Source organism: Haliotis rubra, unplaced genomic scaffold (genome assembly GCF_003918875.1).
Source record: "Haliotis rubra isolate DU_JTF1 unplaced genomic scaffold, ASM391887v1 Scf60, whole genome shotgun sequence".
Taxonomy (NCBI): domain Eukaryota; kingdom Metazoa; phylum Mollusca; class Gastropoda; order Lepetellida; family Haliotidae; genus Haliotis; species Haliotis rubra.
In genome coordinates, this window is record NW_025767302.1 from 304969 (window position 1) to 331286 (window position 26318).

General features: G+C 40.7%; 1 protein-coding gene across 4 annotated transcripts in view; it reads left to right on the forward strand.

Moving 5' to 3' along the window:
- The window catches only part of LOC124255486 (synaptotagmin-14-like), a 123289-nt gene that overhangs the window by 9724 nt on the left and 87247 nt on the right, over positions 1-26318 (forward strand). For 2 of the 4 annotated variants that reach the window (XM_046689417.1, XM_046689416.1), the window contains exon 2: positions 7056-7107. In XM_046689417.1, the coding sequence (XP_046545373.1) occupies positions 7095-7107 (13 nt within the window). In that variant the 5' untranslated portion in view covers positions 7056-7094. Of the gene's footprint in view, positions 1-7055; positions 7108-16060; positions 16274-24207; positions 24353-26318 lie in introns of those variants that run through there. The other 2 variants (XM_046689413.1, XM_046689415.1) reach the window with 2 other exon arrangements.

The window sequence follows — 26318 nt, forward strand, 5'->3', positions numbered from 1 at the left end:
ACAATGTGTGAAGCCCATTTCTGATGTCCCCTGCTGTGATATTGCTGGAATATTGCTAAAAGCGGTGTAAAACCATACTCACTCACACACTCATTCACTCACTCACTCACTCACTAAATAAAGGCACACTAGGAATTAAACGATAGACGTCATGATGGTCTCAAGTCTCAGTATGATACTATCAACAACAAACATATGCACAGCGGTGTATCTACAGTAAACTAGAATTATATTGAACACAAACTAGTAAAAATATTACAAACTGTTTAGGGGATCCCAGCTACTTACTATATCTTTTAGTTGAAATATGTATGGGTACTTGAGACTGTACCCGGGTAAGCCACAGTGCTTTTGCTTTATTGTTTGTCATTTTTCCTCTATTGTGATTTACAGAACTAAAAACCCACACAGTTCCTGGCGATACATTATGTATCAACCCCCTTTGCGTGTACAGAAGATGTGATAAGTCATTATCACCCTCGAACACTGGCCTCTGTGTTCAGCCAGATGAGCATCCTTGTACTCACATATTGCTTGTAAAGGTTCCATGAATTAATAATGGTATTGATTCAGAGGCTTATTTCAGTGGCACTGGGTGAGATGCCAAGGTTCTTTCCGGTCATGTTGGTCTCCCCAGTTCGAGTGGTATTCGTGGGGGGTGGGGTAGCCTAGTGGTTAAAGCGTTAGCTCGTCACGTCAAAGGCCCAGGTTCAATTCCCAGCATGGGTACAATGTGTGAAGCGAATTTCTGGTGTCTCTTGTCGTATTATTGCTAAAATATTGCTAAAAAAACGGCGTAAAACTAACTCACTCCAACTAGCGGTATCCCGATGACCTGACACCTTCAGCAGTGTTCGCGAATAGTGTCTGACCCTCTGACAAATCCGGCAGATTTGCCAACGGTCCGATAGAAATCTACAACCCACCGGCCCCAGTGTCCGACTGAATATTTTACAATGACTTTGACTGAAGTTGTTATATGTGACATGTGACACTTGTTTGCTGTTTATTTTATCTTAATTTTTCTTATGTTTGTTAATAATTTCAATGCCAATTATAAGAAATGTTAAATCTGAAATGTGTGTTTAATTTTATTCCATGGGTCCTGTGAATTTTCAATGGGTCAAACAGACATCTTAAACTTACAGGACCCAACGTCCTGTTACTTTGAAACACCTTTCGTGAACACTGCTTCAGGTGACCTTCAGTGGTGGACATATATAGTTTAAAGGCCTCATGTAGCACTGGTTAAATCATTTGCTGAAGGCCCAGGTTGATTACACAATGCCATGATTACACAATGCCTGGTTGAATTCCTGGGTACAATATGTGAAGCCCATTTCTAGTGTCCCCTGACGTAATACTGCTGGAATATTGCTGAAAGCGTCATAAAACCTAACTCACTCATCCATCTCGTACCACCTGAATGAATCAAGGGTAACATTGTCCCATTGAAACTCTTTCTTCTGCATTCACTGACTACAAGCTTCATGGATCAGTGTGCCCTTTCCATGTAACAAAGGTGGTTAGATGAGGTGAAGCGGGTTTAACATCACTTTCAAGGTATCTAGTGGTGTGCATGCAGCTGTGAAAATCCCCTACTGTGATTGGAACACTGACCTTAACATCCAAAGTGGGATGTCTTGTCCAGTCTAAACAGGTTAACCCCGTTAGCAAGCTGACAAGGTAAGGATGTGATCTGAGGGACTCCACTCCCTGATACACCTAGGAGAGTGTAATGTTTATTGTAGACTCTGACAAATTGCTGTACAAGATGGTTCAGATTTGATATGATGCTGTTATCCACAAATATTTGCAAATGGCTTGACCAACACTTTGTTAAACATGCAACCCTTCCATTTACCTCATGGAGTTAGTTTACAGACAGTCCCAACTTCAGCATTCCCAAGCAGTTCCGTTTTTGAAACTGTTTTTTTCTCAGATGGTTGTTTCAGTGTGTGAAGGACTCATTTGAATGGCCATTCATACAGTTTTTTTGTGACAATATCTATCCAGACAGAATGTCAATGTTAGAGATGGCTGTGTATGTTAGAATGCATAATTACTCACTTGCTGGGCTGTGTCTGTTTACAGGTGGTAAAACAGTATGAGAAAATGTTGAGTCATCTTATTGTAGTTCATTCATAGACACACTTTTTGTTCAAAATATATGAAGTAGAACGAGTTGCAACTACCTAGAGATCCTGTACTGGTGGGGCAGTGGGGTAGCCTAGTGGTTAAAGCTCATCACACCAAAGACCCAGGTTCGCTTCCCTACTTGGGTACAAGGTTTGGAGCCAATGGTGTCCACGACTGTGATATTGCTGGATTATTTCTAAAATCAGGTTAGCACCCATTTCACTACCACTACATTCATACATGCTTATATGGCTGAAATACTATCAGTGTGACTATACATTTTACCTCACTCATTAACTCATCCATACAGGTTAGATTATAAATTTTACTTGAAAGAAAACAAGAAAACCCTTTTTTCATATGACTGTAGTTAAGCTGACCTATGTTATAGCAGAGGGGCGGTGGGGTAGCCTAGTGGTTAAAGCATTTGCTCGTCACGCCGAAGGCCCGGTTTGATTCCCACATGGGTACAATGTGTGAAGCCCATTTCTGGTGTCCCCTGTTGCGATGTTGCTGGAATATTGCTAAAGTGGCATAAAACTAAATTCACTCAATCTAGTGGCATCCCATGACCTGACACATTCAGGTGGTATTCAGTGGTGGATATGTTTAGTTTTCCTGGAATATTGCTAAAAGCGGCGTAAAACCCAACTCACACACTCTACACTGTGATGAGGTAGTTTACTCACTCACTCACTCACTCACTCACTCACTCACTCACTCACTCACTCACTCACTCACTCACTCACTCACTCACTCACTCACTCACTCACTCACTCACTCACTCACTCACTCACTCACTCCATGAGACTGTACACCACGAGATTTTCACCCGGGCTGCGTGATGCATACTTTTCTCTGCTATCTTGATAATAATAATAATATAATAATAAGTCATCTTCTATAGCGCACAGTCTCCAAATACCAAGTGATTGCTTGCGGTGCTTAATCAGAATCTGATTCTTATTACCCCGGATAACCCATGCTGCCTGTTTGGGCTAGAAGGTTATAGTCACATGACTTTACCCAACCAGGTACCCATTTTCTGCTGGGTGAACAGAGGCAATTTGAACAAACTCACTTGCCTAAGGTTAGACCACATGCATCACATGTGCTTCGTTGTGGGGCAGGACTGAAGTCCTAGAAACTCTCAGGAATCAAGCTGCCAAACACGGTCACCCATCCAAGGCCTGTCTGAGCTCGACGTTGCTTAACTTTAACTGATTCGTGACCTGAGCTTTGTGCACAGGACCACGCGCCACCACATCAGTGGTGTCAGTCTGTCCAGTAAAGCAAAGTCACATGGAAACTTTTCCGCCGCTGTTGGATTTACAGTTCCTGTTTATCGGGTCCCACTTTCCCAACTTATGACCATAAAGACTGTGGTTAAGCTGTCCTTTGTTATAGCAGAGGGGCGGTGGGGTAGCCTAGTGGTTAAAGCATTCGCTCGTCAGGTCAAAGGGCCGCGTTCGATTCCCACATGGGTACAATATGTGAAGCCCATTTCTGGTGTCCCTCGCCGTGATATTGCTGGAATATTGCTAAAAGTGGCATTAAACTCAATCACTCATATGTTATGGCAGATTTATTGTAAACGTCCTTTAAGTAGTACATACCATGACGTGTAGTTATTGTGTAGCGGTAATCAATACATACAACGCCTTCTTGTTTCTGTGTTGTGTGTGCATACTGTCGACACAATGGAAAGTTTTAATGATATTGACCCATCCATGCTTTGGATGCCACAACATCTTCGATCAGTGAAGTGTACGATTGTGGACAAAGCACCAGCTGTTACTAAGGCTCTTATGATCCAAGTAAGCAGCAAAATACAATCAGAAACTTTACACACTGCCGTGATAATTCTTTATACTGTTAGTCGTTAATGATTGTAACAGCTTGGGTCTTGGGGACAAGAGGGAGAACTCTGAATTTATCGGTGAGATGTTAGTGTAAATATGTTACAGCACCGAAACAAGATTTAGGCAAGATTAGAGCTACAGGAATTTTGGAACTGATTTGGATATTGCACTGACACAGTGAGTTACAAATATGCTATTATTATTATTATTATAAGTTGTTATTCCTGTTACAATAATCACACTGGAGACATTTCCTACCACAGGTTCTTTAAGGAAGTATGGTCACTCCGGATTTCTCTTAAAAAACGCTCCCACCTACTTAAAGACCCTAAAACTCGCTATGTCATAGTTAGGGGTGGGCAATAATACCGGTTAAAAGGTATATTGCAATTCGAACTTCATGATACAATATATTGCGGTACACCTTTTGTGAACCGGTTCACCCGATACGATCAGCAATTTCCATGACCATGTTCGGTAATGTTCGTGATGTTGTCAAAACTACTAATAACATTCATTGTTTTTCCTTTATATTATCATACATTAATAGTTTTGAGAATGTTTATTGGTCATATAATTGCATTTGCGTGACTTTTAAACCATATAAATAAAAAACATAGATTGATACTGGCACTCGATGTAGAGATAAACAAACCAAACTGGCGGACGCCTCTGCAGACGCTTTTTCTGGAGTTCCTAACTTTAGAGCGATGTCTTCAATTTGGAAACATTTTCAATTGTACAATCACATCTGAGTCCTGCCAGTGGCCAGTGGCATTGTTTCAAAAGAAAGGAAGAAGTAATTTAATTACCATAAACCATGTGTTAAGACACATATCACAATATATCGCAATACGAAAATTTTGGCAATACCCAACCCTAGTCGTAGTTATGAATATCTCCCTGGTATTTTTCTCAAAAGATATGATACACTTGATAACCATTATTAAATGTTAAATGTGTTTACAATTCAAACTTGTCACTAGTGGCATTCCCACACCCTGAATAATCGGTGAGAATCTTGTAATGGTTACAGAATGATGATAATCATAACAGTAAATATGAATGAAGATTATGCAATGAACTTAATGAGACTGTTCAACACCTTGTCAGTGGAAGCACTGAAAATCTTACTAGACATGATGAGATGGCTTGATCGTTCTATTGCCGTCTTCAGCATGCTTGTGGTTTTGTCTCAGAGGTCCATTCTTGGTATGACTCCGACTTTGTACAGGGCACTATGGATGCTGGTGCTGCTGCTGCTGAAGATGATGTACATATGTTTCATGCACAAATCCTCAACCATGTGACTATCACAGGAGAAGTAGTCATCAACTTGTAATAATACATATTTGTATATTTATCTAGTACATATTCATAATGCTCCAAATCTACACACAACAGAATGCTTCAAGCCATATTACACTGGTCACTGTATTACTGTGCACTTGATTTTTGTTCTCAGCTTCCTAGGGAGTATACTTACCCAAGCTGATGGAAAGTGCTGGAAGGTTAACATTCAAATTACTATCTTATCCTACTACATAGAGGCGGTGGGGTAGTCTAGTGGTTAAAGCGATCGCTCGTCACACTGAAGACACGGGTTTCGATTCCCCACATGGGTACAATGTGTGAAGCCCATTGTGGATGTCCCCCGCCATGATATTGCTGGCATAAAACTAAATTCACTCTCTCACCAATTCACTGCTGGGTGAACAGAGGCATACACCAAATGAAGTCCTTTGTCTTAGGAGACACTGACTACATCCACTCATGGTGCTAAAGATCTGTGTTTGATTCCCAACGTGTGTATCATGTGTAAAGACTCCTTCCGGTCTTCTTTCAACATTATTATACCCCCGCTACGAAGTAACGGGGGTATATAGCGTTCATTCTGTCCGTCCGTCCGTCCCGAAACTTTGTCCGGAGCATATCTCTTAAAGGTTACTTGCTAGGTTCACCAAACTTCACACACATGTTAATCATTACCCATTGATGTGCCTTTTGCTATTTTAAAGTTTTTTCATAATTTAGTTTTTTTGCTGTTTCCATGGAAACACGACTGAGGCTGTGACTATGAGGATGTCATCTTGTCCGGCGCAGATCTTCCAAACTATACATGCTAGCTTCATCAAACTTGGTACACATATCCAGCATGATCCCTAGATGTGCCTTTTGGGGTTTAGATCCAGATATAAATTGTATTTTTTGCTGTTTCCATGGAAACACGACTTAGTGCCAAATGTGTTCGATTATTTTGTCCGGAGCATATCTCTTAAAGTTTACATGCTAGGTTCATGCTAGGTACATGCAAAATGTATTTGATGGTTACCTGACCACGGCATATCATCAAAACTATACATGCTAGGTTCACCAAACTTAATACACAAGTTAATCATGACCCACAGATATGCCATGTGCTAAAAAATAGCAATCTTCATCTACGTCCATTGTGTGCAACATGAGACAGTCAAGTTCAACTGTATGTCAGGTTTCCACGGAAAACACAAAAAAATCTATTTTCCATAAATTATTACCGTAATCAGTACATGCCAAAACTATTATCTAACATGTATATAAAGTTTAGTAGAGTCAAAGAGAAAGTCTTGTGAGCTGCTGATCCTTGTCACATTATATATATCAATATCAGTCATTTCCATGTCCCAAGCTTGGAAGCGGGGGTATGTGAGCTTTGCTCACTTCTACACTTGTTTGCTCGTCACGCCAAAGAAATGGGTTCGATTCCCCACATGGGTACAATGTGTTAAGCCCATTTCTGGTGTCCCCCGCCGTGATATTGCTTTCAACATTATTTGCTCGTCACGCCGAAGAAACGGGTTCGATTCCCCACATGGGTAAAATGTGTTAAGCCCATTTCTGGTGTCCCCTGCCGTGATATTGCTGGAATATTGCTAAAAGCGGCGTAAAACCAAACTCACTCACTCTTTCAACATTAATCAATGTTAACTGAATATTGTCAAAAGTGGTGTAAAACCATACTCTCACTCGCTGAAAAGGCTAAAGACGCTAACCAAAGTTGTGAATTTGTTGCAGGACAGCCCTGGTAACCATAACAACAGTTGAGATTCCTGGATGGGGTTCTACGGTAAGTGTTGATTGTTGTGTTGTGTCTTTGTCTGTATTGCTGGTTTCACTCATTCATTTTGTCTGTCCATCTTTGCTGCTTCTCAGTCTACTATTCAGCATCTATTCACTGCTGCCTTTCTGTAAAGTTATATGAACTATTTCCTTCACCAATATTGTCACAGCGCCACTGAGCATCTCTATGGTGGATATTAGGTGCTTTATAAATACATATTTTTTCTTATCCTGACTCATGCTTATTTGCTTGTCTTCTTCTTCTGGCGAACCTAGTGGAACACTTGTATCTCCCAATTGAAGTTCCCTTCAATAAAGAATCACTCATTAGTACTCACCACGAGTTACCTCCCTTCTGTAAGCGCGGGAACGAGGGCGCCACCCAAGCCCATGTGCCTAACTCTCTCCTTCTTCGCCCAGTGAGCTGGACGTGAGAGCGCCTGTGTCTCCCAACACACTATATCCTTTAATTATATTTAGTTAGTTCCTCTTATACGTTAGTATAGAGGTAGTACTAGTATAATTATTCAATTTGCATTGATTATTAATTGTGTTTCTGCTGTTTTATTCACGGTTCGTCATGTTTGTTCAGTAGGCTACATTAATGAAAAATTGCACAGAATGTAAACTACGTTATTCTGATACCGATCCACATTTAAAATGCCATAGTTGCATTACTCCATGTTCCTTTGATTCTCGTTGTAACCGGAGATGCCGACTCTATCTCCAGAAATTTTATCTGAGGGTCCCGTCACCTCTGCAGAGAGACATCCCTCATCAACGCAGACCGCTTCAGACGACTTGATCAACCACATAATGAGGGTGATGGAAGACTGCTACGGCTTACAGAGGCCTCAGAGCCACGGGCCTCAGAGCCCACCCAATATTAAGTCATACAGGGCCTCAGAGCCCGCCTTGGCTTCGCGTAGGGCCTCTGAGCCCATAGACGCGCCTCCGCGAAGGGCAACCCTGCCTGGAGTGAGCTCTTTGCATAAGGTATCCCAGGCCGCCTCCGTGAAGGAGCCAGAGCCTCACCTTTTGCAAGAGGCTTCACGGAGAAGGAGCGCTTCGCCGAGCACGCACCTTGTCTAGGGCTTCAACGAGTCCATTTTTTGGGACTCGAGTACTCGAGGGGCGAGACTCGACTCGGACCCGAGTACTCGAAATTCATACCTTTCAAACAAACGATCAATTGTCAAGATAGTTACCTAATCATTTTAAGAAGTGAAATCTCAGTCGATGTATAATATTTACTCTCATCTGCAGACTTGTAACAACTTATACCATACAGCCACACCGTGTTAGGAGTACACTATTTAATCTAGGTGTTAATAAAAACATTATCAGATGGCTTAAAGAATTCAGGGTACATAGAACTCAGTATGTCAGTGTCAATGGCTATCAATCTTCTTTTCCCTCAACCTCTACTGGAGATCCACATGGCTGTGTTCCTTCATCCGTACTCTTCTTCGTTTTGTATACCAATGACTGTTACTTGTCAATATATGACTTGTTTACTGTGAAATTTGCAGATGGCGCCACTGTTAATGGCCTAATTTCTGATTCTGAACATTATTATCGTCAAGGTATTGACAAAACCGTAATGACAGTTTTTATCAAACCTTTATTCAAAGTGTGTTGACCTACAATTTTCTATGTTGGTATGGGGATCTGTCTCATCTTAACAAAACAGACTTTTCAAAATTGTTAATACTGCTTGCAAAATTTCTGGAGTATATTTCGAGTATAGTCAAAAAGACAGCTAAAATTAGATTTGATAGTTGACATATTTGATCTCACCATTTTGAACTACTTCCTTCTGACGCTGCTGTAGATTACCTTCCCTCAAAACAGAGCGACAGTCTTTCATACCATCAAGTATTCGTGAATGCAACAAATATTTTGAATCACCATGATGTGTTTAGAACTAGAATTATTCAGCCTCTTTACCTATGTGGTTAATTGAATTATATCATGTCAGTTTTATTTGTAAATAGCATTCGTTTTGAGCATGTAATTATTGTGTTTATTTTTGTGAACTGTGTATATATTTATTTTGAGACAGTTTGGATGTATGAGAATTTCCTCCGGGATAATAAAGTTATATCTTTTTCTTAATATTAGACGTTAACGGCCGCTCATGCTTAGCACATGGCAGACAGTCCGTCAACGTCAATAATTCGAGTTATCTCCCCTTTTCGAGTCCTCGAGTCCTTGAAAATGGACTCGAGTCCAGCTACACCCGACTCGTCCTCGAGTACTCGAGTACCCGTGGAAGCCCTAACCTTGTCATGCACGAAGGGCGTCCGCGTAGCAAGCGCTCATATGTCGGATCGGACACTGACTCCAGACATTCGCGTAGGACGCGAAGGCTAAGTCATTCTACATCGCCTAGAAGACGATCGCGTAGCCTTCAACGTTCGAGAAGTCCAGAGCGTCTGCGAAGCCATCACCGTTCACGAAGCCCACAATCTCCGCAAAGGATGTCTTCTCCAAGGTCTACATACACTAGCCACTCGTCAGTCTGTTCTTCCTCAGTCCTCACATAGATCTTCTTACAGATCGAGGACTCCGACATATGACCATACGTCAGAGGAGGACGATGGTATCATTTTCTCAGAGGCTGAGATAAGGTATTGGATGGTAAACGAATTACAACTGGCCTCTCCCTCTAAGAACGAGGATACAGCCCAAACTTACCTGATGTTAGATGATGATGTAGATCATATCACAGTGCCTCCTATGGATCCTATCGCAGCCGTTCCTGCTAAACTGGATACAGCCTACTCCAAATCTGCTAAAACTCAACTTACCCATTTACCATTCTTCAATGCCAAGAGTTTTTATGGACAAAATATGGAGCCCTTTTTCAAGACTTTTTCAAGAGATTGATGAAAACTTTAAACTTATCAGTGATTCCAAGTCCAGAAGTTATAGGGTAGACGATCGCAAAATGGCCCAGTTAGATACCATTTCCAGAAGGATGTTCTTTGGACTCAACAGATCTAGGACTGTTAACGAAACTCTCATCACCAAGTTCAAGAACTCCACGGATGAGGAAGACAGGATGATCTATTCAGCTCTACTTATGCAGAAAAAAGATCAACAATTCCTTACAGACCATCTTTCAGCACTTACTGAAACTACTACCATGACACGTCGGCAAGGATTACTAGGCTCCTGCTCTTGGAATAAACAATTCACAGAGCCCCTATACACAGCTCCATGGTCTTCACCCTTACTGTTTGGTGGCAACATTAACAAGGTCTCCAAGGAAGTATCAAAAGATTCTAGAGAAGTACTCATGATTAAATCTATGGATACATTAGCGCACGTCTTTAAACAATCAGCACAGAGGTACTCGGGCAAGTCCAAGTTTTCAGGGCTACAGAGAGCACGGGATAAGAAATTAGCGGCCGTTAATAATCCCAAGGATTCCTTTCGTCGCCCGTACAACAAGTTCAGAGGAGGATCAGCTAGAGGCAGATCATCCAGAGGTGCCCGTGGATTTAAACGATGAAAGTCAGGTTCGGAACGACTGGAGTCTTCCACCCCCAGTCGTCCCAGTACAACCTTCTCAAGTGGGTGGACGTCTACAACTACACTGGGAAAACTGGGGAATACTTCAAGATCCGTATGTATCCAACATCCTTCAGTACGGATATCGTCTACAACTCAAGGCCAAGCCACCGTTAACAGTCAACCCACCAGGGTTCAACGTTCATCTGGCACAACTTCCGATGTTAAGAGAAACAGTTCAGTCTCTACTAAACAAACAGGCCTTAGAAGTTCTCGATCAGCAAAACATCATACCAGGTTTCTACTCCCCAGTTTTCCTAGTGCCGAAAAAGAATTCCAAAGAGAAGTATCGTCTCATTTACAACATGAGCACATTCAACAGAGAATTTCTATGCAAACCACCAGCGTTTCGCATGATACATTTACCTCAACTCCGTCATCTAATTCGTCCACTAGATTACATGGTAAGTATAGATCTGCAGGACGCATACCTACACATTCCGATTCATCCCAGTTCAAGGAAATATCTGAGATTTATGCTAGACGGCATACACTACCAATGGAAAGTACTTCCCTTCGAATCACTTGGCCCCATGGATATTCACAAGAGTAACCAAGCCTATTGTCTCATACCTACATCGTCAAGGCCTGCGGAATGCATTTTACCTAGACGACGGTATACAGGTGGATCCAGATCCACAGCGTCTCAGACTACAGCTGAACTTTACAATCAAGCTACTAACGCAGTTAGGCTGGTTAGTAAATCTACTCAAGTCGGACCTAGAGCCCACGCAGGATCTGCAGTTTCTAGGTATACGATTCCTTACAGCGCAGAATCGTATGGTAGTCCCGGAGGACAGATGGATCAAGATACAACAACTGATCCCCCAAGCCCTACTCTCTCCGTTACCACTACGTCAGTGGCAGAGGCTACTGGGACTACTCACATCAGCTCAAGACTTGACACTCAGAGGCAGGCTTCAATTGCGTCCATTACAAGTCCTCATCAATGCCCATCTCGAGGACCCTCTACCGTTCAGTCTACCAGATTACATCAAACCACATCTACTCTGGTGGACCAAGAGATTGAATGTTTGCGCAGGCGTCTCCTTAGTAGAGCCAGAATCGAAAACACATCTCTACGTGGACGCGTCACTAAAAGGTTGGGGAGCCCACCTTACCGGCAGGACAGCGTCAGGCCTATGGAGCATTCAAGAGAGCTTATGTCACATAAATCTGCTAGAGATGCAAGCAGTCATAAACGCCATAGGTCACTGGAGCAACCTATTACAGAACGCTCAGTTAATGATTCACACAGACAACTCAACAGTGGCGTTTTATGTGAACAAACAAGGGTCAACAAGATCACTGAATCTTCTCACTCGATGTTTCAAACTGTTCGATTTAGTCGACAGTCTAAACATACGTATCAAAGCCTGCCACATTCCAGGAGCAAAGAATGTGTTAGCAGACGCTCTCTCTCGGCCGCACCAACCGTCGCCGACAGAATGGATGCTCCACACAGAGATATTCAATCAGATAATCATGGAAATAGGATCTCCTCTGATAGACCTATTTGCCACCCGATTCAACAATCAACTGACAACCTTCGTATCGCCAGTGCCAGATCCGTTAGCTTGGGCAACGGACGCACTAAGCATATCATGGGAGGGACTAAACGCGTACGCTTTCCCGCCTCCTGCGTTAATCCCACAAGTCTTGCTAAAAATCAGTCAAACGAAGAGCCTCGATCTGATTTTGGTCTCGCCTTACTGGCCAGCGAGAACGTGGTTTCCAGACCTCATACTAGGAATCGGAAAACCAGTACTTCAGCTCCCACTACGCTCCAATCTACTGATACATCCGCACACCAGATTTGCTACACATCCTCAAGTGGCAGATTTCTTATGTTTCCTACGTCAAACTAAGAATCTAAAAGGATCTACACTGTCCACTTATCTTGCAGCCATAAGTTCAGTCATAACAATGAGAACGGGCGTCAAATTGACCAAAACACCGGAGTTACTCGCCTTGTTACGTGCCTTTCGATTGGAAGACCAGAAATGGAAGTTTCAAGCGCCAGCCTGGGATCTAAATGTGGTACTTCAACACCTCACAAGTGAGGCTTACGAGCCATTGTTATCTGCGTCATATGAATCATTGACCCACAAAACCTTATTCCTGCTAGCTAGCCACTGCGCCAGGATGTCTGAAATTCACGCTTTGGATTACGAGAGAACACGATTTGATGATATTCATAACATCGCTCATCTGGGACTTCGCTGGGATTTTATAGCTTAAAAATCAACTACCAGGTCAACCAGACAGGTTGTTCCATGTCCCAGCTCTCTCATCCATACTTAGACCGCAGGATACGATGGACTTATCACTTTGCCCTGTAATGCACTGAAAATATATCTCCAAAGATCCAAGCAAAGTAGAGGGAAATTCAAAAGATTGTTTATCCCTATATCTACGCCTCACAGACAGAAGTGTGTCAGCACTACCATTTCTATTTGGATCAGAACTGTCATACTAAGAGCCTACAAGGCAGCTGGACTGGACCTTCCAAGTGCTACTAATCCTCACGAAATTAGAGCACTAGCTTCAACTTTGGCTTTACATGGAAATTGCTCATTGAATACCATCATGGAGGGATGTTTTTGGAGATCCGATATGGTGTTTGCCAACCACTATCTGAGAGATATCACCACCAAGGATGTCTCAGGTATCCACCATTTCGGTCCCATGGTCCTCGCTCAACAGTTGACAGTTCCACGGAGAAGATAAGTCTATCTTGTTGATTTTATACTTATCTGATAACAGTACTAATAGCTACATGCTATCTATATATATTTGCTTAAGTTAAAATATTATCTTAAGCTCAGTACTATGATTTATATCATAATATATATATACCTACAATTCTTACGGGTTTCTACTATTATATATATGTTCAGCTTAAGTTCTTCCTTAAGCTCAGTCATATGTTCATTTCATAACATGTATAAGTTAACAAACTATCAGTAGTTGGTTACTATTATACAGCTTAAGTTATCTTTATACCTTAAGCACAATTCTGTTATAGCTTATATATATACATATTGTAAGCTTACTACTTTGGTTCTTATAAAAGTATTCATTATAAACTATCAACAGTTTATACTATCACATTAATGGCCTTAGCTTAATTAATGTTCTATATACTTTTATTATATGCAGTAAATTGTAATAACCTTCTTTAAAGGCAGCTGTTATATTAACAGCAGGAATTCAGTTCAGTGCCTTCATGAAGTTCCCATACGGTTATTACAATCATATCACTTCAAATCACTAATTAGTAAAATCCAAAGTATATATAATCCCACCTCCTAATCCGTAGGATTCTACAAGCAAATAAGCATGAGTCAGGATAAGAAAAAAATATGAAATTTTTAGAGTAAAATTAATATTTTTATACTTATCCTGACTCATGAGGTAAGCCCTCCCGTCCTCCCCACTTAACACTTTGGATTTCTCGGGAAAAAGAAAGTGTTGGGCTCAAAGCAAAAAAGGAGAGAGTGAGGCACATGGGCTTGGGTGGCGCCCTCGTTCCCGCGCTTACAGAAGGGAGGTAACTCGTGGTGAGTACTAATGAGTGATTCTTTATTGAAGGGGAACTTCAATTGGGAGATACAAGTGTTCCACTAGGTTCGCCAGAAGAAGAAGACAAGCAAATAAGCATGAGTCAGGATAAGTATAAAAATATTAATTTTACTCTTAAAATTTCATTTTTATTATTATTATTATTATTGTTATTACTAGAGGTGTAATGATACAGTTGGGTCATGATACGATATGTATCACAATAGATGCCATAAGATTTATATCCTTCTACAAGACTTTTGTTTCATTAGTTGATGTTTCTGTTTGGAGGTAAATCACAACCCTGAAACATTTGTTTATACAATTCTCAAAGATCTGGACCACCTCCGTGGTGTAGTGGTTAGAGAGTCCACCCAGAGAGCAGAAGGTCATGTTTCGATCCCCGACCGCATCATACCAATAGACATTAAAATATGGTACTTGTTGGTCCCTGTCTGGCGTTCGGCATTAAAGGGTACAGCAAGGACTGGTCAGCTCAGAGTCAGTATAATGTGTCTGAGTGGGGTATTCATGCAGTATGGCATCTCAATGGACTAGCACTATAAAACCAGCTGAAGTCTGGGCTAGTACAAGCAGCCACACATACACATGCATGCAAAGATCTAAGATGGAATATTTCAGGACAGAAACAACTGGGAAATGCTGGAGAATCTGTCAAAGCTTGTCATTGAACACATTCTGTCTTTATTCATGTGTTTCTATAACTTGCATCATTTCTATCACATTACAGGGGGAATCTGTATTGTATCATGTGCCTCTTATATGAATACAATGTTGTATCACTGTATCGTTGCACCTCTATTGTCTGCTACCTTCTGAAACTGATATGACAAAATATCTCACAGATGTTAGACTGTTGGATCCTTTTTGCTTTCGTGTAATAAGAACTGCGTCAGTAGAACATTGGAAAACTATGTTAAGTTTAATGCATGTTGATTTCTGGTTCTAATGTCATGTGTAAAGTATTGGTGGATGTATTACTTTGTGAACGTAAAGCTTGTTTTGTACTGTTTTAATGGCAATATACATTCTTGAACTTGACAGTTGTGAAACAGACACTGTCATGACTGTGCTCGGCTGTATCATGATCCTGTCTCAGTCTGCCTGGAGGTCAGAAGGCAGTGGTTTGATTCCTTGTTACCCTGCCTGACCTTTGGCATTAACTGGGGGGCGGTGGGGTAGCCTAGTGGTTAAAGTGTTGTCTCGTCATGCCGAAGACCCGGGTTCGAATCCCCACATGGGTACATTGTGTGAAGCCCATTTCTGGTGTCCCCCGCCGTGATGGTGCTGGAATATTGCTAAAGGCGGCGTAAAACCAAACTCACTCACTCGATCACTCATTTGGCATTAACGGCAGAGATCCAGGACTCATCATCAGCTTGGAGTCAGTGTGCTGTGACTGAGTGAGGTATTTATGTCCAGCTATGGCATGGTGCCTCGGTTACTTAGCTGTATGAAGCTGGCATTTATCTGGACTAGTATAAGGGCAGTGGGGTAGCCTAGTGGTTAAAGCATTTGCTCGACACGCTGAAAACCCGGGTTTGATTCCCCACATGGGTACAATGTGTGAAGCCCATTTCTGGTGTCCCCTGCCGTGATATTGCTGGAATATTGCTAAAAGCAGCGTAAAACTAAACTCACTCACTGGACCAGTATCATCAGTCACACACACATGCATGTTTGACACAGTATAAGTGTGAGAATCTTGTACTCGATGTTAAAACCCAAATATTCGTCCACCCCTTTCTGTGTTCTGGCTCTGACTGTTGTGGTATGTGTTGTATGTATATCTGCAGGCCTGCGACTGTGAATGTACCTACTGACTGCTGCTGCTGCATACGTTGTCTGTGACGCCGCATCCACCCTCAGTGTTGTCAGTCTTGTAGTGATGTGTCTCTAGCGCCGTGTCTCTAATACTGCATCTGTGAGGCCTGTTGAACGAGGGGCACCTGCGTATCCAACACGACCAACAGAGGCGAACATGGCTTCTGTAACAATGGTTGGGGATGGTAGGTCTGATAACTTTGATTCTCTCTTGTCTGTGTCTGTCAACAGAATTTCAGGCCATTTGGACTGAATGGTCTACAGGATAGAGTGTTCACCTCAAGAAGAAAAGGTTCAAACCCAGTGCATGTCAAATAAAAGCAAGAGAGATTAAATGCACTAGTTCACACCACACTTCTCTAAAAATAAATAATGTGTTCCTCTCAATAATACTAACTATCAGCCCTCAGGGAAGATACCATGTAATTTATTCAAAAAACAAATTACGTATTTAGATTTCAATATTTAATTAAAAAGTTCATATGAATTAGTACAACGTTGCATTAAATCGACTCTCGCGACCTCTACCGGACAAACATTATTTCAAGTGAACCCCATAGAGTTATGTCCCTTGGAGTGCTCTTTACAAATATCCTTCACACAACGTGTGATTGAAACCAGTTCGGCAAACACTGACAACGGCGGTGGTTTTCGATGTACAGAACAATTTTTTACATCCCATATATGGCAAGTGTTCTCTGTTTGGCAAGCGGTTCGCCTTGATGTTTCAATTATCGATTTCAGGCAAGTCGTAAGGGATAATAAGTCTTTTATTACATCAATGGGAAGCTAAAGTGAGTGCATATGCCCCAATAAATATAATACAGGCCAAAATATTGTAAAAAAATGTGTGACATTGTGCCTTTAAAACATTGTACTTGTTGTTGCTGTGCCTGATGCTTGGTATTAAGGGATAACACAAGGACTAGTTGGTTCAGTCAGTGCGCTTCTTGGGATATCCATTTTCAGCTTTGAAATGGTGTGCTGGGAAGATAGTACTATTAACTGGTTGTAATTCAGGTCTAGCACAGGCATATACCATATATTACCCTAGGTAAGCCGAATTTTGAGTACCAAAAATAGCAGTCTATAGAAGGGGTTCGGCTTATTGACGGGTTACATTTTCGTCAAACATTTTTTCAGGGGGTAAGAAAACGACATTGTATCGCTTCACATGAGGAAATAGACACGAGAAGACGACTTTGTCAGTAATGACGTCAAATTTACAATTAAACATTACTAGACAAGATTATTTACCTATTCAGTTCTAATTTGTTTTTGCCAGGCATTGTCTTATACACAGGGATTAAGATTACCATGTGTAACTGTCTCATATACAGCGCCGGAAATATCAACTGTGCAGTGCACACATTCCCCTACCAGTGATTTAGTTAAAATGTACCCAATAATATAACGAGATGAATTCTGATGCAGTGATCTTAAAAATATAGTATCTGAAACTATTGTTATATGAAGAGAAATGTATTCTAGTGCATCACCACTTGCACTTCCTTATGACCATAGTTGTTTGTACAGTAATCGCTCTTGAAAGATGAATGGTGTATGACGTGAAATTTGCATGTGTACGATTTTCTTTTTCTTTTCTTTTTTTAAAAACGGCTAGAAACAAACACTAACAACTGTGTGATACAAGATGTTTGTCAAAATATATGGTCTGCAGTGATTTATCGACCTTTTTGAAAACCGTCCAAATCAAGAATGACACCCCATGCACGTGTATGGGGCTACTGTGTTGTGGACATGCATCCCATGCGTTGTGTTAAGGGATGCTGATAAAGAGAAATGGTGGTGTGTTCATAAGATGTCTGTCTTTGAAAAGTTGTCAATACTTATACTTCCTATCTAAATTGAGAGTTCCTGTTCCCCTGCTTTTTTTAAAGAGTATATTATGTCAAATACTGTCATGAAATTCATATGTGCCTTGTATGAAATACAGTTCAAATCCAAGCAACCATTGACACACATTTGTAATTACGGGGTATTTTCCCTATTGCAATTGTATCATGATTGTTTATAATTCTTGATATGAAACCAACCTAAAGGCTTGATAAATTATTGATCAATGTGAAGTAGTGATGCGAATATTGTCCATTTTCATCTGTTGGAACCGCCTCTGTGGTGTAGTGGTTAGAGCGTCCGCCCGGAGAGTGGAAGGTCGCAGTTTCAATCCCTGGCCACGTCATGCCAAAAGATGTTAAAATATGGTACTTTTTTATCCCTGCCTGGCGCTCGGCATTAATTGGTACAACAAGGACTGGTCAGCTCGGAGTCAATATAATGTGTCTGAGTGGGGTATCCATGCTTAACTGCGGCATGGTATCTCAGTGAGCTAGCACTATAAAACCAGCTTAAGTCTGGGCTAGTACAAGCAGCCACACATACACACACATGCACGTCGTCATGTGAGTGAAATAATCTTTCACCTCACCTCACCTCACCTCCTCCATTGGAGACTCAGATAGAGTGAGTGAGTATAATTTTACAATTCCTATAAATTAATACACTATCAAAACTTTTTTCTGACATATGATATGTTCTATTTATAACTGTTGAAACTATCGATTGTTATGCTTACTACTGACAACACCTTAATGTTTTTAAATTTCTTTTGATGTATTACCTTTGTAGGTCAAAATTACAGCGATAGTTATTTTCTGTTTCTTTGTTTAATAAAGAAGCTATCAAATTACATACCTTAAGTGTACAGAATCAGAGGCCCAGATAAGCTGCGTATCCAGGTAAAATACGCATAGAAAATTTCCAATTACGCATTGAAAAATAATTGTTGCGTACCAATTAAGCGTACCAATTACGCATTTAAAATGTTAGATACACAAAAAGTTTAAAACAAATGCGTACGGAATATATAATAATGAAAATCGCTTGCGTAATGAAAAAGACATCGATTGCTATCAAGTTGTACTGTTAGTATAGGACTAGTGTTGTACTGTCGGTATAGGATGAGTGATTTTTTATGAAATCATTATATTTAAGTTGGTTTTGATTAGGTATGACATAAGGCAGAACATACCTGCTTAGTAAACTTACTCAATGACACAATACTTAGGTGAGTAAAATGACTGAAATACGCACATATTTGAAAGCAGTGGGTAATGGAAAATGAAATACCCACTCAACATTCGTAATACCCTTTCCAAAATAATACAGTGGGTACAGTACCCACATGAGCTAAATCTTATCTGGTGCTCTGCAGAATGATATATTTATATCAATCATATGTAAACTATCTATTTGTTAGTTAATATTGAATCCTTAATTGGGGCGGTGGGGTAGCCTAATGGTTAAAGCGTTGGCTCGTCACGCCGAAGACCCAGGTTCGAGGTCTTGAGCATTTGTACAATGTCACCCATTCAACCAAGTCACAGTTAGAGGTCTAGATCCATTTGGTTGCCTGTATTGGTTGACGGGGCCCTATAATCCTACCAAGAACCAACACGTGTGTACTACGTCACTCCGAAGGCCCGGGTTCCATTCCCCACATGGGTACAATGTGTGAAGCCCATTTCTGGTGTCCCCCGCCGTGATGTTGCTGGAATATTGCTAAAAGCGGCGTAAAACCAAACTCAGTCAGTCAGTCAGTCAGTCAGTCAGTGAATCCTTAATTCTTCACCATTTCTCCGGTGATATCATGGCAGGGTACTAGCAGGACGTTTATTAGCCTTAAGTACAGACTTTTTGGGTCAATCCCGCTGGTGACTCACCCTTTTCATCAATTACATAACATAAAACCTTCACCGATCTTTTGAGTACTAAATCGGATATTATGGATATCATTATAACTATTTGAAGTGCTTTGTGACTCATGACAACAATACTAGTCATTAACACTTATGACACCTATTACTATTTGTGACCTTTGTATTTTGCCATTTTATCAGATGTCATTGTTTGTGGGATCAATGGCGATAGTTTTTTTGTCCTGAGGACCTCTTAGCAGACTTTGAATTCATGAACAGATTGCTAGCACAAGACTACAGAACTGTGACACAAGTAGACATTCAGTGATGAGAGTCCTCACTGATACTTAGCATTTGAAGGCTGAACCAGGGCATAGTGTTTTAGTTTGCTACAGTTTGATCCTGAATGTAATGGAGAGAAATATAAACATACTTCATGCAGGACTAGCTACAAGCTTTGAGGAGTTGTGAATTATTGTTTACAAAAGTCATCAGGACTAGTCTTACAAATTGATAGTTAAACTACAATTTAAATAGAAATGGAGCCCCTTTGAGATTGAAGATTGTGGGGAAAATCTAGACTTGCTTCATTTAACTACAGTATTAAACTAAAGGCAATATCAAATGGGAGGAAAATCAAATGGTTCATGGACTGACGCAGACTAGGAGAAACATTGCAACGGTATGTATTTATTTTCCCCTTTATGTCACATATATTTCATGCTATGCATGTTAATTTATGCTGTAGTATACCTGTGATACTGTGTAATGGTATAGGAATGCATTTACCTTTGGAAAGATAGAGTTTCCCCCAGGATTCAAAAAGGGCAGGGCAACTGAATTTCAAAAAGGGCACCCCTATTACGAAAGGGGCATGCAATGACAGATTTCCAAGTAAGGCTCAAAGAGCACAGTTATTTCACATAACCTCGACATAAAATAAAAACTAAAAATAACCAAGTGTTGATATAAATCATTGTATTCTTTGTACAGTCTCAGATTTTCCTGTTCTTCCTGGACAGGAATTTTGCAACAACTTTGTCCATGTCAATGTCAGCTGTGGAAGATGTGTTCATGCTTATCATCAAGAGCCTGTTGCAGTTCTTCACACTCAGTCTGTTTCTGTGGTCAGTAACAATGAGCTTCACTCTTGAGAAAACCCTCTCCACTTCTGATGTTGACAGGATGACTGTAGCATAAACACTCAGCAGCTTGACCATGCATGGATACAGGTTGCCCAGCTGTGGCTTCAGGCTTGTCAATGTTTTGAGCATGGCTGCAGGTGAGCTCGTGTCAAGATCATCGGAGAAGAGTTCCTTCACTTGATTCCACTCAAGAAGACTTTGGTCATGTATCCAACTGGAACTCATTACTGTTCTGCAAGGTCTGACACCTGTAAGAGATATAAAATACAAATAGCTACTTGTAATATTAACAACAATGAAGTCATAATAAATATTTGTTTAGAAATTATTGATTATATATAGATATATAGATATAGGTACAAATCAATCATAAAATGGTTTATTTCATTTATAACTTCATGTACATTATAAAGATGTTGTCCGGTTTATTTCAGTTTTCAGGAACTCTAACTACCAATAATTTTAAATAATGCAACAATATCATGTACAACAAGCATACCTCAGCATCTCCATGAAAGGTGAGAAATGAGGAATCCCCAGCTTTCCTCAGGTCAAGGGCTGACAGACTTGTGAGGACTGGTGTAGCTTGCAGTCTGTCTTCTAAGTTTCCAATCAGTAGGTCAAGGAAGGTATCCATTGAAGACTGTACATTTATCTGCCTGCTTTTGGTCATCTCTATACCATACTGGGAAGTGAGCTGGTCAACTTTTGAGAGATATGGGCCTGGCTTCTCCTTCATCCTCTTCAGTGAAGCTACACTGCTGCGAAGTTGTGGTTCAACAATACTCAAGTCCAAATCTCTCCTCTCAAAAAGCTTTGTCAGGTTAGCCAACATGGAACAGACATCACAGAGGAGCAGGATGAAGTACAATTTGTCATATGACTTCAGCTGTTTGTAAAGTCCTTCAGCAGTTACACTAAGCTTGTCACCAGCCCTCTTGTCATTGCCCATTCCAACTGCATTTTCCAGATCTGCAAGAATTGCTGGGTAACACTGCCTGACTGCATGTACTGCTCTCTCATGGCTCAACCACCTGGTATGCACTGTCTTCTTGATTGTGATGGGATTTCCAGATTCTGAGCCTTCCATTTCTTTTGTCAAAATCTGCATTTTCTCCAGGCTTTTCGATCTAACTGTGCTGTAGTGGTAATATTTAAACAGCCCCATCAACAGTTCATCAACACATCCAATTGCTGTCACAGATTTAAATGCAGAGCTTATGGCAAGTTGTAGTCTGTGGTTGATGCAGTGGACATCGATCATAGCAGGATTGTCTTTCTTCAGCTGTGTGACAACCCCTTTTCGTTTTCCAACCATCACAGCTGGTCCATCACTAGCAAAACATGTCATCTTCTTTGGGTTGAGGTTTGCTTCTGTCAAATAACCCTTCACAGACTCAACTATTGTGTCTGCAGTTCCATTCAGGATTTCCTGATCACAAAGGTAAGCTAGCTTGGACTCCCCATCCTCAACATAACGTCCAACAAAAGCAAGATGTTTCCTCGTTGAAACATCTGTATACTCATCAAGCATGAGTCCAAATGAAGTGCTCTCCTTCATTTTCTTCTCCACTTCCTCTTCCACAACTTCAGCTTGGCATTCAACAAACTCTTGTATTGCCCTATGACCCTTGTAAGATGCATTCTTACCACAGTAAAGGTTGGCAATGTTAGGAGCTCCAAGTTCAATGCATAAATCAATTAAAGGTCCAAAAAGTGTGGTATGTGGCAAGTTGTGCTTTATAAGAAAATACAAAACTTTCTGTGCATCTACTAGGGCAGCCTTTTCTTGTCCAGAAAAGTTCCTGAAAGCATTCTTAATTGAAACTGCTTCCTCCTCCTCATGTGAAATTGCATCTTGATGCATCGGTGAGTTTTCATGCAATGACACTTTGTCAAGTCTAATGGTCTCACATCCCTCCTTATTCCATACCATGGATCCATTTCTCCCTTTTGTATTCCACTTTTGACAAAGAGAACAAAACATCATGCCATATTTGACGCCATCTTCATTTTGGACATCTTGATATTTCAACCAAGGCCTGTCCTCTTGCCACTTGGATTCAAATGTCAATTTGTGCCCTGCATCTTTTTTCTCTTTCTTTTGAAAACAAGCTGTACTGTTTTCTGTCACTGCAGGAGTTTCAGATTCATTTGCCGAACAAATCCTGTCTTCATAGGAAAATACTTCTGAATCCTCCAGATTAGGCCTGAAATGTATTAAAAGTTACTAAGTATTATGTTTATAGCACAAAAGCAAAAATATTAATCAGAACGTAAATACAGTAGTTCGGAGTATATAACGTCATTAATATGAAAGATAATGTGACTGTAATGTGGCTGCAGTGTTGCAACTTGCAGTTATTACCTCATTTTCAGATAAAGGTGTTGACATTTTCTTTGTTTAAATAAGCAGCATAAAGAAAAAACAAAATATTCCTGCAAATATTGTGACTCACATTATGGAACTATGTAAATGCTCGAAGGATACAACTCATTACTAAATCCACCCAATACGTTATGTTTTCGCACTTCCATACTGCGACCCTGATTATGGCTTCGTAATTATTTCCAATCCGACTAAGCACTTAAGAACTATTCAGCTTCGGTTATGTGAAGAGATGTCTGTAATTCAACACTATGACAATATGTTATGTTCCTTGTGGTTAATGAAGCCTATGAGACACCTGTGATATTGTACGGCCCTGTGGAGACACATCCTGGCAGAACTCGTCATCAGTTATTCAAATGAGGATATAAATCTACTTCCAATATTTCACATTCTCTGTGGATTATGATAATGCTACTGCTATATCGTGAACTTAGCACAAGCCCTACACCCTCCCTCCCTCCCTCTTTCTCTCTTTCTTTCTTTCTCCCTCTCTCACCCTCTCTCCCACTTTCCCTCTCTCCCCTTCTCTCTATCTCCCCTTCTCTTTCTCTCTCCCCCTCTCTCTCCCACTTTCCCTCTCTCCCCCTCTCTTTCTCTCTCTCTCTCTCTCCTCTCTCTCTCTCTCATATATGAATATATGTTCATCATTATATGCAGGTATGTGGTATACTTGTGTATTTGTGAACTTTTATGACAGTTTATGAACTTCAAAGAACATAACTCCTTCTCTCCCTCCTTCCCCTGACAGACGACAGCACAGGTTATTCCCATGTAGGCTATCCAGTAATGCTATCCCTTCAGTTACACCTGTAACAACACATGTCATGGTAGGCTGACCTCAGTCACAGTGAGAGACAGAGACAACAGACCAGAAACTATTGCTGTGGTCGGAACACGAGAAGCTGCTAATGCAGGGCTGTGTGCAGAGGCTTCTTCCAGGCTGCCATGGGACGTAACTTACGCAAGGACTGTTTGAAGTCAGTATTATGGATGTGAAGTTTCCTGCAGGTGTGTATGATAATGAACCAGTCGCTGGTTCACCTGTGTCACTAGAAATGGATTTCCCTTGTCACTTGTGAATATCCCCTTCCTGTCGGGGAGTTTACCATCAGCTCTAGGTTACCACATCTATATTTCTCTGTAGCGGTCAGTTACGTTACATTCACATTTCAGGGAAAGACAAATTACAACTAAGTCTATCTAGAGGTTTCACCGTGAAGATCCGGGTTAGAACTGACCTTCAGTAACCCATGCTTTTCATAAGAGGCGACTGACAGGATCGGGTGGTCAGGCTTGCTGACTTGCTTGACACATGTCATCGGTTCCCAATTAAGCAGATTGATGCTCTTGCTGTTGATCACTGGATTTTCTGGTCTAAACTCGATTTACAAACAGCCGCCATATAGCTGGAATATTGATGTGTGCGGCGTAAAACTAAACTCCCTGACTTACTACAGGGAGGTTTCACCATCAAAGGCCTGGTGGAATTTTTCTAGAAATGTGATGGTTATTTAGACGTTCAGCAAGATCTGTACAATGTGACACTTCACTTGACGACATGACACGTGATGCTATCCCCTGAGGTGAACTTAACATGGGGAGTAAGTATGTTATGAGTTGCTTTTAGAAATATTCCAGCAATATCATGGCAAGGGACACCCGAATCAGCTTCACATACTGTATCCATGTTGGGAATCAAACCTGGGTCTTTGGCGTGATGAACAAACTCTTTAAATACTTGGCTACAGTACCACCTTGAATTCTCAAAGATCCTTCCATGATTATTATTGCTATATTGTGCACCGGTCAGTGGGATAGCCAAGTGGTTAAGCGTTCGCTTGTCACCCCGAAGACTTGTGTTCGATTCCCCACATGGGTACAATTGTGTGAAGCCCATTTCTGGTGTCCCCCGCCATGATATTGCTGAAATATTGCTAAAAGTGGCGTAAAACTAAACTCAATCACTCACTCACTCTTTAAAGCATATTTGGTCTTCTAAAAACTTGTAATTATATCTGCATAATAAATTTTGATTTATACAAACTAAGCCATGAAATGAATTGAGGTCCATTATCACTTGTAGATTTCTGAGGCAGACCATGTCTTTGAAATATCTTCTCCAAGGTTGTGTTGACCAACTCAGGACTTGTATTATGTAACAAACAGGCCACTCGCTGTAGTAATTGGTCACCACAAACAGATAAAATAATTGCTAACATTACAGCAAAAGCCCCAACATTGTCAGATGATCAAATACCTTCTTTTAGTGGCATTTTAGAAGTTGTTATCCATAAAGTTTGTTCTATATTGATCAAATACCTCTAAACATTTAATAATAACATTAACACTGTGAACAAATTGTTATGTGAACCCAAATATGTCAACTCATGTATATTAACAGTTTCTCTATAACACTTAAGGTCATTATGTTCTGGAAGCCTTGTCCTTTCTTCAGTGGCTTGACTGATTCAAGTGTCACTAATCTTGAACTGCTGGCATCTGTTTGCCTGAATTATCTCCCTTGGACTGTCATACCATAGATCGTCTGCTTCAGAAAGTGTCATCATTCATTCCTTCATTGTGGATCAATTCCAGGTGATCTGATGATCATCCCACACTGTCATTTCAGTACCTTTATTATCCTTGAGTATTTTATCCATAAACTTTTACCTTTGAGTTTATTTTATCATTATAATTACATCTTGATCATTCTGTTCCATGACTTCAGGAATATTCGTGGTGAACTGTCTTTTCAGCAAATAACTCTGCTTGTGTTTTGCCTGTCAGACTGTGAAGAGTTGGTGGTGGCAAATAAAAACTTTGGTTATTTTTGTTACCAGTCTCTTTCCAGTTCTGAACACTTTGATGGCTTTTAGTAGAACCCTAATTCATTCTTTTTAGCCACCATTTGCTGCTGGCAAATGCAGTGTAATTCTTCTGCGTCAAATAGGATTGATTTTAAATATTCTGAATT